The 12791-nt window shown below is 46.3% G+C and overlaps 1 protein-coding gene across 1 annotated transcript in view; it reads left to right on the top strand.

The window, feature by feature from the left end:
* The window catches only part of LOC121553231 (cadherin-23-like), a 511998-nt gene that overhangs the window by 199979 nt on the left and 299228 nt on the right, over window positions 1–12791 (top strand). The window contains exons 5-6 of the mRNA XM_045211458.1: window positions 2854–2901; window positions 4333–4425. Of these exons, the coding sequence (XP_045067393.1) occupies window positions 2854–2901; window positions 4333–4425 (141 nt within the window). The remainder of the gene's footprint in view (window positions 1–2853; window positions 2902–4332; window positions 4426–12791) is intronic.

Genomic DNA, 12791 nt, shown 5'->3' with positions numbered 1-12791 from the left:
ACAAATAGTTTGTTCTCCAACAACCTTTGCAACACCTGGCGCCCATGCAGTTCATGTTCCTGGGAGGACTCTGAGAAAATCAGGATATCATCCAGATAGACAAAAACAAAACGATTCAACATGTCCCGAAGGACATCATTCACTAGTGCCTGAAAAACAGCAGGGGCATTGGACAACCCAAAAGGCATAACCAGATACTCAAAATGTCCCAAGGGTGTGTTGAAGGCAGTCTTCCATTCATCACCTTTACGAATGCGCACCAGGTGATACGCATTTCGTAGATCCAGTTTGGTAAAGATAGTTGCACCATGAAGGAGGGGAAAAGCAGAATTAATTAAAGGCAGAGAATATTTGTTCTTAATGGTGATGTTGTTAAGTCCACGGAAATCAATACAGGGTCTGAGGGTCTTATCCTTCTTTCCATCAAAAAAGAATCCCGCTCCTACAGGTGACGAGGAAGGACGAATAATACCTGCCGCCAAGGAGTCCCGAATGTAGTTCTCCATAGCCTCCGTCTCCGGGCGGGAGAGATTGTACAGGCGACTGTTAGGGAGAGGGGCTCCTGGCTGGAGGTCAATGGTGCAGTCGTAAGGCCGGTGAGGAGGAAGAGAAGTAGCTCTGTGTTTGCAGAAAATGGATGCCAGGTCATGATACACGTCAGGGACAGCAGAGAGATCCATGGACTCCAGTGGCGGTTGAGGCACAGTGCTGGCAGGGGTCTGAGCAGAACACAAACAATTCACATGACAAAATGTGCTCCATGAAACAATTCTACCTGTCACCCAATCAATGTGTGGATTGTGTCTTATGAGCCAGGGGATACCAAGGACCAGGGGGGTCTGTGGGCAGTCAATTATGTGAAACTGAATGTTCTCCTGATGATTACCCGACACTCTGAGACAAACAGGCACAGTCTGATGAGTAATACGGGTCAACATTTGTCCATTTAGACCCTTAGCCTGCAGCGGACGGTCCATGGGTACAGTCTCTAAATCCATTTGTTGAGCCAACTCTCGATCCAAAAAGCTTTCATCGGCACCAGAGTCAACCAGCGCACTAACAGGGAAATTCTGGGACTGCCACTGGAGGGATGCCTGGAGCAGAATGCGGGGAGAAGAGGAAGAATCCGCTGCTCGGCTCACCAAAACTTCTCCCATTAATGATGAGCCGGCCCTTTTCCCGGACGAACTGGGCAGGAAGGAACGAAATGACCAGCTTCTCCACAATACAGGCAGACCCGAGCCTGAAAACGACGTGCACGCTCCTCTGAGGACAACCGTGCACGACCCACCTCCATGGCTTCGGGTTCAGTGCTCCTAGTATCGACTCAGGAAGACTCGGCCTTCTCCGTAGGGAAGAGGCGGGGAGGAGTTGGTTGACGACAGACAGGTTGCTTGGAACTACCACTCCTCTCCCGGCGGCGCTCCCGAATCCGATTATCCAACCTGATGGTGAGTGAAATAAGATTATCCAGCGTAGGCGATTCATCATATGACACCAATTCATCTTTCAAGGTCTCAGCCAAAGCATTAATGAACACTCCTTGTAATGCCTCGTCATTCCAACCACTCACTGCCGCTAAAGTCCGAAACTCCACTGCCATCTCCGCCACACTGCGAGACCCCTGCTGAAGAGAAAACAAACGTTTAGCAGCCTCCTTGCCCCGTACGGGGTGGTCGAAAACCTTCCTCATCTCAGTGGTGAAGGCAACGTAAGCGTTGCAAATGTCCGACTGACTCTCCCAGACCGCGGATCCCCAGGAACGAGCGGAACCGCTAGTAGAGTTGATAAGGTAGGCAATACGGGCTCTTTCTGAGGCGTAGGTGAGGGGCTGTTGTTCAAACACCAACGAGCATTGAGTCAAAAAATCACCACAGGTTCCCATGTTCCCGTCATAGCGCTCTGGAGCAGGAACAAAAGGCTCTCTGATCTGGGCTGGAGGAGCCGGAAAAAAAGGCGGAGCAGGAGAAGGAGCAGTTTGTATGCCATGAACGAGGGGTGCATTATTAACTTGGGTAGTAAGGGCAGACACTTGATTGGTGAGTAATTGAACCTGATTAAGCAGCACCTGACTGTTCTCAGAAATAGTCTTAAACAAAGTATCATGTTGGCCAAGTAAAATGCCCTGATTGGCTATGGCAGTCCGAATTTGAGTGCACTCTGGGGTGATATCCGAGCTACTGTCTGCTGGGTTCATGTTGGTCAGATCATACTGTCACAATTTAACTGGATATGAACCCAAATGCAGACAACTACACCGAGCCAGAGAAGGTTTAACAGGTTTATTTACAAAGTTCAATTTGTCCAGGTTTCCAAAAATAGGGGAAGAGCAAGTCCAGGTTTACAGGGAGGGTAACAGATCCAGGTTCTGAGCAGGAGTGGTACCGTAACGTCCTAGTGTCCGTGGTGAGTCCAAAAGGGAGGTCCGGTAGTGGAAAGCAGGATGGTGGTGGCAGGAGTGAAGCGGAGGCAGGAGGCAGGTTCCAATAATCTGTGGCACAGGAGAAAAGTAACTAGAACAGGCCAAAAACACAAAGAGCGAAAACAAGCAGGTTGAGTCAACAGCGAGACTTAACATGGTCGTCTTGACTATGATCTGACGATGAGTGGCAAGTTTGACCGGGTCTTTAAGGCTGAGGTGATTATGGTGAATGAGCTGCAGCTGGAACCCTGACTCCCGCACACCAGACTTCACTCCTGCAATCAAGAACAGACAGAGGGGAGGGGGAGAGCAGAGAGCGAGCTACCTAGCAGCAGTAGGGCTAACACCTTCCCTCCCCACACCCCCTCCCTCCCTCCCTCACATACTGTATGAAGGGTATGCTGACGTGTCTCTCTCTCCATCTCTTCCAGACCAAGTCAGAGATGCAGGTGGAGTTCTCTGTGAGTGACAGCCAAGGGGTAAGAGCCTGCACTCTGATCAACGCTGTAACATATTGTATCACATCCTGTCTGTCAAGCAGCTGTAGATATAACTCCTGACTAACTCTCCCAGAGTCATTTACTCTGACACCTTTCTCACACGTAACATTCTAAAGATAAACCACACTGACATTTCAACCTACAAAACCCTATAGGTCATGGTTAAGACAGTACATTTATACACTCATTACGTGCACAGATATCGGTCTACCTGTGCCCGAGCACCTGCCCCTTTGCCCTCTCACTTGTGAAGTGCCCTTTTTGGGTGGTGGTATATATATATATATATATATATATAGATATAGATATATATATATATATAGAGATATATATATATATATATATATATAGAGATATTTATTGTTTTTGTATACATTTTTTGTTGTTGTTGTTCTGAACTCACTGTCCCCAAGTCGTCGTGACGTCATCAAATGAACAGCATGCAGACAAAACAGGCCTTTCACAATATTTCAAATACAATCGCGGGAAAACACAGGTTGGAAAGCAAATGGCTCCTGCGAAAAAGAGAAGAGTAATCTTTCTGCTGTAGGCTGCAAAAATATTTTAGCAACTTCCAAATAGGGCTATTGAGCGAACACTGTTTTACAAAGTAATATGAGAGAGTCTTTCGGCACGAGCCGGCGAGTGAGCTGCGCACACTGGGTGAGTTAGTGAAACTAAAAGGTTTTTTTAGGGTTATAATTTCCTTCTCATATTGTCAATGTGTGTCTCCACACACCTAAGCCTATGGTTCATTTTTATTTATCTCAGATTCTCAGTTTGTCAGTGTCGAAGTAACCTGTCATTTTGATAATCTTTGCAGTATTTAAAAAGATTCTGGCAAAGTCTCCAGTCATGTAAAATGATGTAAAATTGCATGAAATGTGTTCATAAAAGTAAAAAAAAATCCGGGACCCTAGGCTACTAAAAATGTGTGCAACTTCTGTAAGCCCCTCTACTCTACTGCTCTATGCCACTGCGCAAATGTGATGATATGCATGCAATCCTTTATTATAAAGGTTATAAATAATCTAATGCGTTACAGTACCTAAAAGCTCCCACACACCCGTTTCTGCTCACTTTTTGTTCCGGCGCCTGCTAGTTCCAATTTAGCACTGAACACAAGTTGTCTAGAATCTAACTAACCACCAAATACTAAATTATCTACACAAGCCACTGTCCAGCTAGCCATATATCATGATATTATGAGTATTAGGCTATATTATGACGTTATTATTTAAGAGCCTTGAAGATAAATCACAATCAGTAAAAAATGTATCGCGCTAGCTTACTAGCAGATTTACATAAATCATTAACATCAATGATCAGCATGTAGCCTACCCTCTTTGTGTCTGTGTTTCTCTGTGTGTGTTTGTGTATTAACACTCAGTACCTCTTGTGCCTTCACAGGTGGTCAAAGACACAGTAAATATCCAGATAGGAGACGTGAATGACAACTCCCCTACTTTCCATGGCCAGCCGTACACAGTACACATCGCAGAGGTAGGCCACACAGTCATGTACAGTGCATTTGGAAAGTATTCAGACCCCTTGACTTTTTCCACATTGTTACGTTACAGCCTTATTCTAAAATTGATTAAAATGTAATTTTTTCCCTCATCAATCTACACACAATAATCCATAATGACAAAGCAAAAATAGGTTTTTAGAAATGTTAGCAAATTCATTAAAAATAAAAAAAAACTCAAATATGACATTTACATAAGTATTCAGACCCTTTACTCAGTACTTTGTTGAAGCACCTTTGGCAGCGATTACAGCCTCGAGTCTTCGTGGGTATGACGCTACAAGCTTAGTACACCTGTATTTTGGGAGTTTTTCCCATTGTACTCTGCAGATCCTCTCAAGCTCTGTCAGGTTGGATGGGGAGTGTTGCTGCACAGCTATTATCAGATCTCTCCAGAGATGTTCGATCAGGTTCAAGTCCGGGCTCTGGCTGGGCCACTCAAGGACATTAAGAGACTTGTCCCAAGCCACTCCTGCATTGTCTTGGCTGTGTGCTTAGGGTCGTTGTCCTGTTGGAAGGTCAACCTTCACCCCAGTCTGAGGTCCTGAGCGCTCTGGAACAGGTTTTCATCAAGGATCTCTCTGTACATGCCACCACCATGCTTCACCGTAGGGATGGTGCCAGGTTTCCTCCAGACGTGACGTTTAGCATTCAGGCCAAATAGTTCAATCTTGGTTTCATCAGCCCAGAGAATCTTGTTTCTGTCATGTGCCTTTTACTGAGGAGTGGCTTCCGTCTGGCCACTCTACCATAAAGGCCTGATTGGTGGAGTGCTGCAAAGATGATTGTCCTTCTGGAAGTTTCTCCCGTCTCCACAGTGGAACTGTAGTGCTCTGTCAGAGTGACCATCGGGTTCATGGTCACCTCCCTGACCAAGGCCCTTCTCCCCCGATTACTCAGTTTGGCCGAGTGGCCAGCTCTAGGAAGAGTCTTGGTGGTTCCAAACTTCTTCCATTTAAGAATGATGGAGGCCACTGTGTTCTTGGGGACCTTCAATGCTTCAATGTACTCTTCCCCAGATCTGTGCCTCGACACAATCCTGTCTCGGAGCTCTACGGACAATTCCTGGCTTGGTTTTTGCTCTGACATGCACTGTCAACTGTGGGACCTTATATAGACAGGTGTGTGCCTTTCCAAATCATATCCAATCAATTTAATTGACCACAGATGGACTCCAATCAAGTTGTAGAAACATCTCAAGGATGATCAATGGAAACAGGATGCACCTGAGCTCAATTTCGAGTCTCATCGCAAAGGGTCTGAATACTTATGTAAATAAGGTGTTTCTGTATTGTATTTTTTATTAAATTAGCAAAAAAATCTAAAAACCTGTTTTCACTTTGTCATTATGAGCTATTGTGTGTAGATTGATGAGGGAAAAAAATAGTTCATCCATTTTAGAATAAGGCTGTAACTTAACAAAATGTGGAAAAAGTAAATGCACTGTATATGGAATGTGTAATAGCTACTGTATATAACTGTCCTCCCTATCTTGTGGGGGAAAGTATCATTGTCCTCTGGAGTGTTTCTGGGATGAAGTTTCCCCTTGGTACAGATCTAGGATCAGCTTCCCCTCCTACAATCCTAACCTTAACCATTACTGGAGGAAATGCAAAACTGACCCAAGATCAGTGTCTAAGGGCAACTTCACCTTACTCTTCTGAAGTATTTATGGTTGTATTCCATCACTCATGGATCTCTTCCCTCTGTGGCACCTCTGAGACCCCTGTATATGTTGTTCTTGGATAGCTACCAATGGAGCTCAGTGAATTAGAAATTTCATAGTCTATGTGTGTGTGTCTCTGTGTGTGTGTGGCTGTGTCTGTGTGTGTGTGTGTGCCTTTGAACCCCAGTGATTGACGGGGTATCAGGGTCCTTGGATGTCATGAGTTTTCACTTCTCGGAAAAGGAATATACAGTGGGGAGAACAAGTATTTGATACACTGCCGATTTTGCAGGTTTTCCTACTTACAAAGCATGTAGAGGTCTGTAATTTTTATCATAGGTACACTTCAACAGTGAGAGACGGAATTTAAAAAAAAAATCCAGAAAATCACATTGTATGATTTTTAAGTAATTCATTTGCATTTCATTGCATGACATAAGTATTTGATCACCTACCAACCAGTAAGAATTCCGGCTCTCACAGACCTGTTAGTTTTTCTTCAAGAAGCCCTCCTGTTCTCCACTCATTACCTGTATTAACTACACCTGTTTGAACTCATTACCTGTATAAAAGACACCTGTCCACACACTCAATCAAACAGACTCCAACCTCTCCACAATGGCCAAGACCAGAGAGCTGTGTAAGGACATCAGGGATAAAATTGTAGACCTGCACAAGGCTGGAATGGCCTACAGGACAATAGGCAAGCAGCTTGGTGAGAAGGCAACAACTGTTGGCGCAATTATTAGAAAATGGAAGAAGTTCAAGATGACGGTCAATCACCCTCGGTCTGGGGCTCCATGCAAGATCTCACCTCGTGGGGCATCAATGATCATGAGGAAGGTGAGGGATCAGCCCAGAACTACACGGCAGGACCTGGTCAATGACCTGAAGAGAGCTGGGACCACAGTCTCAAAGAAAACCATTAGTAACACACTACGCCGTCATGGATTAAAATCCTGCAGCGCATGCAAGGTACCCCTGCTCAAGCCAGCGCATGTCCAGGCCCGTCTGAAGTTTGCCAATGACCATCTGGATGATCCAGAGGAGGAATGGGAGAAGGTCATGTGGTCTGATGAGACAAAAATATAGCTTTTTGGTCTAAACTCCACTCTCTGTGTTTGGAGGAAGAAGAAGAATGAGTACAACCCCAATAACACCATCCCAACCATGAAGCATGGAGGTGGAAACATCATTCTTTGGGGATGCTTTTCTGCAAAGGGGACAGGACGACTGCACCGTATTGAGGGGAGGATGGATGGGGCCATGTATCGCGAGATCTTGGCCAACAACCTCCTTCCCTCAGTAAGAGCATTGAAGATGGGTCGTGGCTGGGTCTTCCAGCATGACAACGATCTGAAACACACAGCCAGGGCAACTAAGGAGTGGCTCCGTAAGAAGCATCTCAAGGTCCTGGAGTGGCCTAGCCAGTCTCCAGACCTGAACCCAATAGAACATCTTTGGAGGGAGCTGAAAGTCCGTATTGCCCAGCGACAGCCCCGAAACCTGAAGGATCTGGAGAAGGTCTGTATGGAGGAGTGGGCCAAAATCCCTGCTGCAGTGTGTGCAAACCTGGTCAAGACCTACAGGAAACGTATGATCTCTGTAATTGCAAACAAAGGTTTCTGTACCAAATATTAAGTTCTGCTTTTCTGATGTATCAAATACTTATGTCATGCAATAAAATGCAAATTATTATTTAAAAATCATACAAATGTGATTTTCTGGATATTTTTTTTTTTAGATTCCGTCTCACAGTTGAAGTGTACCTATGATAAAAATTACAGACCTCTACATGCTTTGTAAGTAGGAAAACCTGCAAAATCGACAGTGTATCAAATACTTGTTCTCCCCACTGTATACTGTACTCAAACCTAAGCTGCAGTGATTTGAGGAGTGGATATATGGATTGCAAATGCAATGACATGCACGCACATACATACAGTGGTTCTTCCTTTAAAAGTTGCATAATACTGCAGCACAGCTTGCGGGGTGCTGCGGAATGGTATGGCATGTTGGAGTGCATGACGTCATAGTATTTTAATGTCAGTCATTGTTGCCGTTAATGCTAGTTATCAAATCAAATCAAATTTTATTGGTCACATGCGCCGAATACAACAAGTGCAGACATTACAGTGAAATGCTTACTTACAGCCCTTAACCAACAGTGCGTTTATTTTAAACAAAAAAAGTAAGAATAAAACAACAACAAAAAAAAGTGTTGAGAAAAACAAAGAGCAGAAGTAAAATAAAGTGACAGTAGGGAGGCTATATATACAGGGGGTAGCGGTGCAGAGTCAATGTGCGGGGGCACCGGCTAGTTGAGGTAGTTGAGGTAATATGTACATGTGGGTAGAGTTAAAGTGACTATGCATAAATACTTAACAGAGTAGCAGCAGCGTAAAAGGATGGGGTGGGGGGCAGTGCAAATAGTCCGGGTAGCCATGATTAGCTGTTCAGGAGTCTTATGGCTTGTGGGTAGAAGCTGTTGAGAAGTCTTTTGGACCTAGACTTGGCACTCCGGTACCGCTTGCCGTGCGGTAGCAGAGAGAACAGTCTATGACTAGGGTGGCTGGAGTCTTTGACAATTTTGAGGGCCTTCCTCTGACACCGCCTGGTATAGAGGTCTTGGATGGCAGGGAGCTTTGCCCCAGTGATGTACTGGGCCGTACGCACTACCCTCTGTAGTGCCTTGCGGTCAGAGGCCAAGCAGTTGCCATACCAGGCGGTGATGCAACCAGTCAGGATGCTCTCGATGGTGCAGCTGTAGAATTTTTGAGGATCTGAGGACCCATGCCAAATCTTTTTAGTCTCCTGAGGGGGAATAGGCTTTGTCGTGCCCTCTTCACGACTGTCTTGGTGTGCTTGGACCATGATAGTTCGTTGGTGATGTGGACACCAAGGAACTTGAAGCTCTCAACCTGTTCCACTACAGCCCCGTCGATGAGAATGGGGGCGTGCTCAGTCCTCTTTTTTTTCCTGTAGTCCACAATCATCTCCTTTGTCTTGGTCACGTTGAGGGAGAGGTTGTTGTCCTGGCACCACACGGCCAGATCTCTGACCTCCTCCCTATAGGCTGTCTCATCGTTGTCGGTGATCAGGCCTACCACTGTTGTGTCGTCGGCAAACTTAATGATGGTGTTGGAGTCGTGCCTGGCCATGCAGTCATGGGTGAACAGAGAGTACAGGAGGGGACTGAGCACGCACCCCTGAGGGGCCCCGTGTTGAGGATCAGTGTGGCAGATGTGTTGTTACCTACCCTTACCACCTGGGGGCGGCCCGTCAGGGAAGTCCAGGATCCAGTTGCAGAGGGAGGTGTTTAGTCCCAGGATCCTTAGCTTAGTGATGAGCTTAGAGGGCACTATGGTGTTGAATGCTGAGCTGTAGTCAATGAATAGCATTCTCACGTAGGTGTTCCTCTTGTCCAGGTGGGAAAGGGCAGTGTGGAGTGCGATAGAGATTGCATCATCTGTGGATCTGTTGGGGCGGTATGCAAATTGGAGTGGGTCTAGGGTTTCTGGGATTATGCTGTTGATGTGAGCCATGACCAGTCTTTCAAAGCACTTCATGGCTACAGACGTCAGTGCCACGGGTCGGTAGTCATTTAGGCAGGTTATCTTAGAGTTCTTGGGCACGGGGACTATGGTGGTCTGCTTGAAACATGTTGGTATTACAGACTCGGTCAGGGACATGTTGAAAATGTCAGTGAAGACACTTGCCAGTTGGTCAGCACATGCTCGGAGTACACGCCCTGGTAATCCGTCTGGCCCAGCGGCCTTGTGAATGTTGACTTGCTTAAAAGTCTTACTCACATCGGCTACGGAGAGCGTGATCACATAGTCGTCCGGAACAGCTGGTGCTCTCATGCATGCTTCAGTGTTGCTTGCCTCGAAGCGAGCATAGAAGTGGTTTAGCTCGTCTGGTAGGCTTGTGTCACTGGGCAGCTCGCGGCTGTGCTTCCCTTTGTAGTCTGTAATAGTTTTCAAGCCCTGCCACATCCGACGAGCGTCAGAGCCAGTGTAGTATGATTCAATCTTAGACCTGTATTGACTCTTTGCCTGTTTGATGGTTCGTCGGAGGTCATAGCGGGATTTCTTATAAGCTTCCGGGTTAGAGTCCCGTTCCTTGAAAGCGGCAGCTCTACCCTTTAGCTCAGTGCGGATGTTGCCTGTAATCCATGGCTTCTGGTTGGGGTATGTACGTACGGTCACTGTGGGGACGACATCATCGATGCACTTATTGATGAAGCCAGTGACTGATGTGGTGTACTCCTCAATGCTGTCTGAAGAATCCCGGAACATGTTCCAGTCTGTGCTAGCAAAACAGTCCTGTAGCTTGGCATCTGCGTCATCTGACCACTTTTTTATTAACCGAATCACTGGTGCTTCCTGCTTTAGACCACCAGAGGGCATCTTTGAGAAGATAAGTTATTGAAATGACATGGAGCTGTAGGCCTAAGAGTCCTGTTTACTGTAGCTGTTTTAGTGTAACTTACTTATTGGCATAAAGGCCAATCTTTTAAATATTGGCTGTACTAGAGACTTTCAAACCTTTTTTTGTTAGAACAGTCTATATGGGATTGATTATAATTTGTTTGTAAATTATTATTGTATTTTGTTGTGCTGTTTACACTGTTAGAAATGTAGCTTCATTAAATTGATTAATATTATGGTGTTTCTATTCCAAGAAAAATGTATTTTACAGTAGCCTATGTAGGCCTCAGGGTTTCCGTTAGGACTGAAGAGCAAAATAATTCTAACATTTCCACACCCTAATTATAGGCTAACCAATACCCAAACATAGATTCAGTGAAAAGAAAAACGGATTGATTTATCAAGACCAGTCCCCATGCTTGTCTCAAAGCAGCGCGAAACGGTGCTGAAATAGTTGACCACACGCGGGTAGGCTATTGCTTCAAATCCTATTGTAACAATTGGATGACTTTCGGTGTTTCAGTAAGTAACAATTTGTTGCCTTCAATTGCATTAGCCTACTTTATTCCCATAGTTCTGTCATTCAGTGATATTTATTCCCATAGTTATTTGTTATGGATCATCCAGATGTGGTTAGAAAACAGTGCATGTGGTGGGCTAAGCAAAGAGATAGGTGAAGTGACATGCCTCACAAACATCCATTAATACATTTAAAGTCCCTAAACTCTGCAAGAGTCTATTGTCCTGCTGATAGCCCATCAAGGGTGGATGGCTTCTTTTGTATTCCAATTTATTGGAAAGGCTGCTAAACCATTTACACCTAGCCCACAGTGTTGTTGCATTCTTACAGTACAGTGCACTTTCACTCCATTCTCCACCTGACTCTCTACCAATGCCACCAGATTATTCTTTCTATTGTTGTTATCTATTCGGTAACATTCCACAAGTAAATGTAATAAATAAAACACCTACATTAAATATCTCAGGTCTTGAAAATATGTAGGCCTCCTGTAGCTCAGTTGGTAGAGCTGTGACGAGGTGTGAAAGAAGGAGTCAGGTGCAGGAGGTAAAATACCGAAGTCCAGAGTTTAATCAGTTTGCATAAATCAAACGCCCCAAGCGTCAAACAAAACTATACAAGGGAAAACATCCACCTTGGCAATAACACAGTGAAATGTAGCTCAACCGAGCTACACGCTCTCACAACAAACAATCACTCACAAAGACAAGGGGAACAGAGGGAACACTTATATACATACTAATTAGGGGAATGAGCACCAGGTGTGTGTGATTGACAAGACATGGCAAGTGGAGTGATGAGAATGGGATCTGCAGTAGCTAGTACTCTGGTGACGACGAACGCCGAAGCCTGCCCGAACCAGGAGGGGGGGCAGCCTCGGCGGAAGTCGTGACAGTACCCCCCCTCCCCGACGCGCGGCTCCAGCAGTGCGTCGACCCCGGCCTCAGGGACGGCCAGGAGGAAGCGGAGCAGGGCGAGTCGGATGGCGACGGAGGAAATCCCTCAACAGGGAGGGATCGAGGATGTCCCGCCTTGGGACCCAGCACCGTTCCTTCAGACCGTACCCCTCCCACTCCACGAGATACTGAAGGCCCCCCACCCGACGCCTCTTGATCCCCCGGTACGAACACCGGGGCCTCCCTGCGGTGGCGGTCAGCGTTGGCCTTCTGACGACGTACGGCACACTGTAGGTGAACGTGGGCAGCGTCCCAAGTCTCTTCCGCGCGCTGAAACCAGTCAAGGCTCTGGTGCCACAATGCCAGGACCGGTTGGTAACCCAAAACACATTGGAAGGGTGTTAGGTTAGTAGAGGAGTGGCGGAGAGAGTTATGAGCATATTCTGCCCATGGCAGGAACACCGACCACTCCCCCGGCCGGTCCTGACAGTAGGTCCGCAGGAACCTACCCACATCTTGACTCACCCTTTCCACCTGCCCATTGCTCTCGGGGTGAAAACCAGAGGTCAGGCTGACCGAGACCCACAGACGTTCCATGAACGCCTTCCAATCTCTAGATTTGAACTGAGGACCTCGGTCGGACACTATATCCTCTGGTACCCCGTAGTGCCGGAAGACGTGAGTAAACAGAACCTCTGCAGTTTGTAGGGCCGTGGGGAGACCGGGCAGAGGAAGGAGGCGGCAGGACTTTGATAAACCGGTCCACAATGACCAGGATAGTGGTGTTACCTTGGGAGGGGGGAAGATCAGCGAGAAAATCAATACT

Source organism: Coregonus clupeaformis, chromosome 37, assembly GCF_020615455.1.
Source record: "Coregonus clupeaformis isolate EN_2021a chromosome 37, ASM2061545v1, whole genome shotgun sequence".
Lineage (NCBI taxonomy): Eukaryota > Metazoa > Chordata > Actinopteri > Salmoniformes > Salmonidae > Coregonus > Coregonus clupeaformis.
Note: the sequence above shows the minus strand (reverse complement) of the source record. Positions and strands in the feature narration are given on the sequence as shown.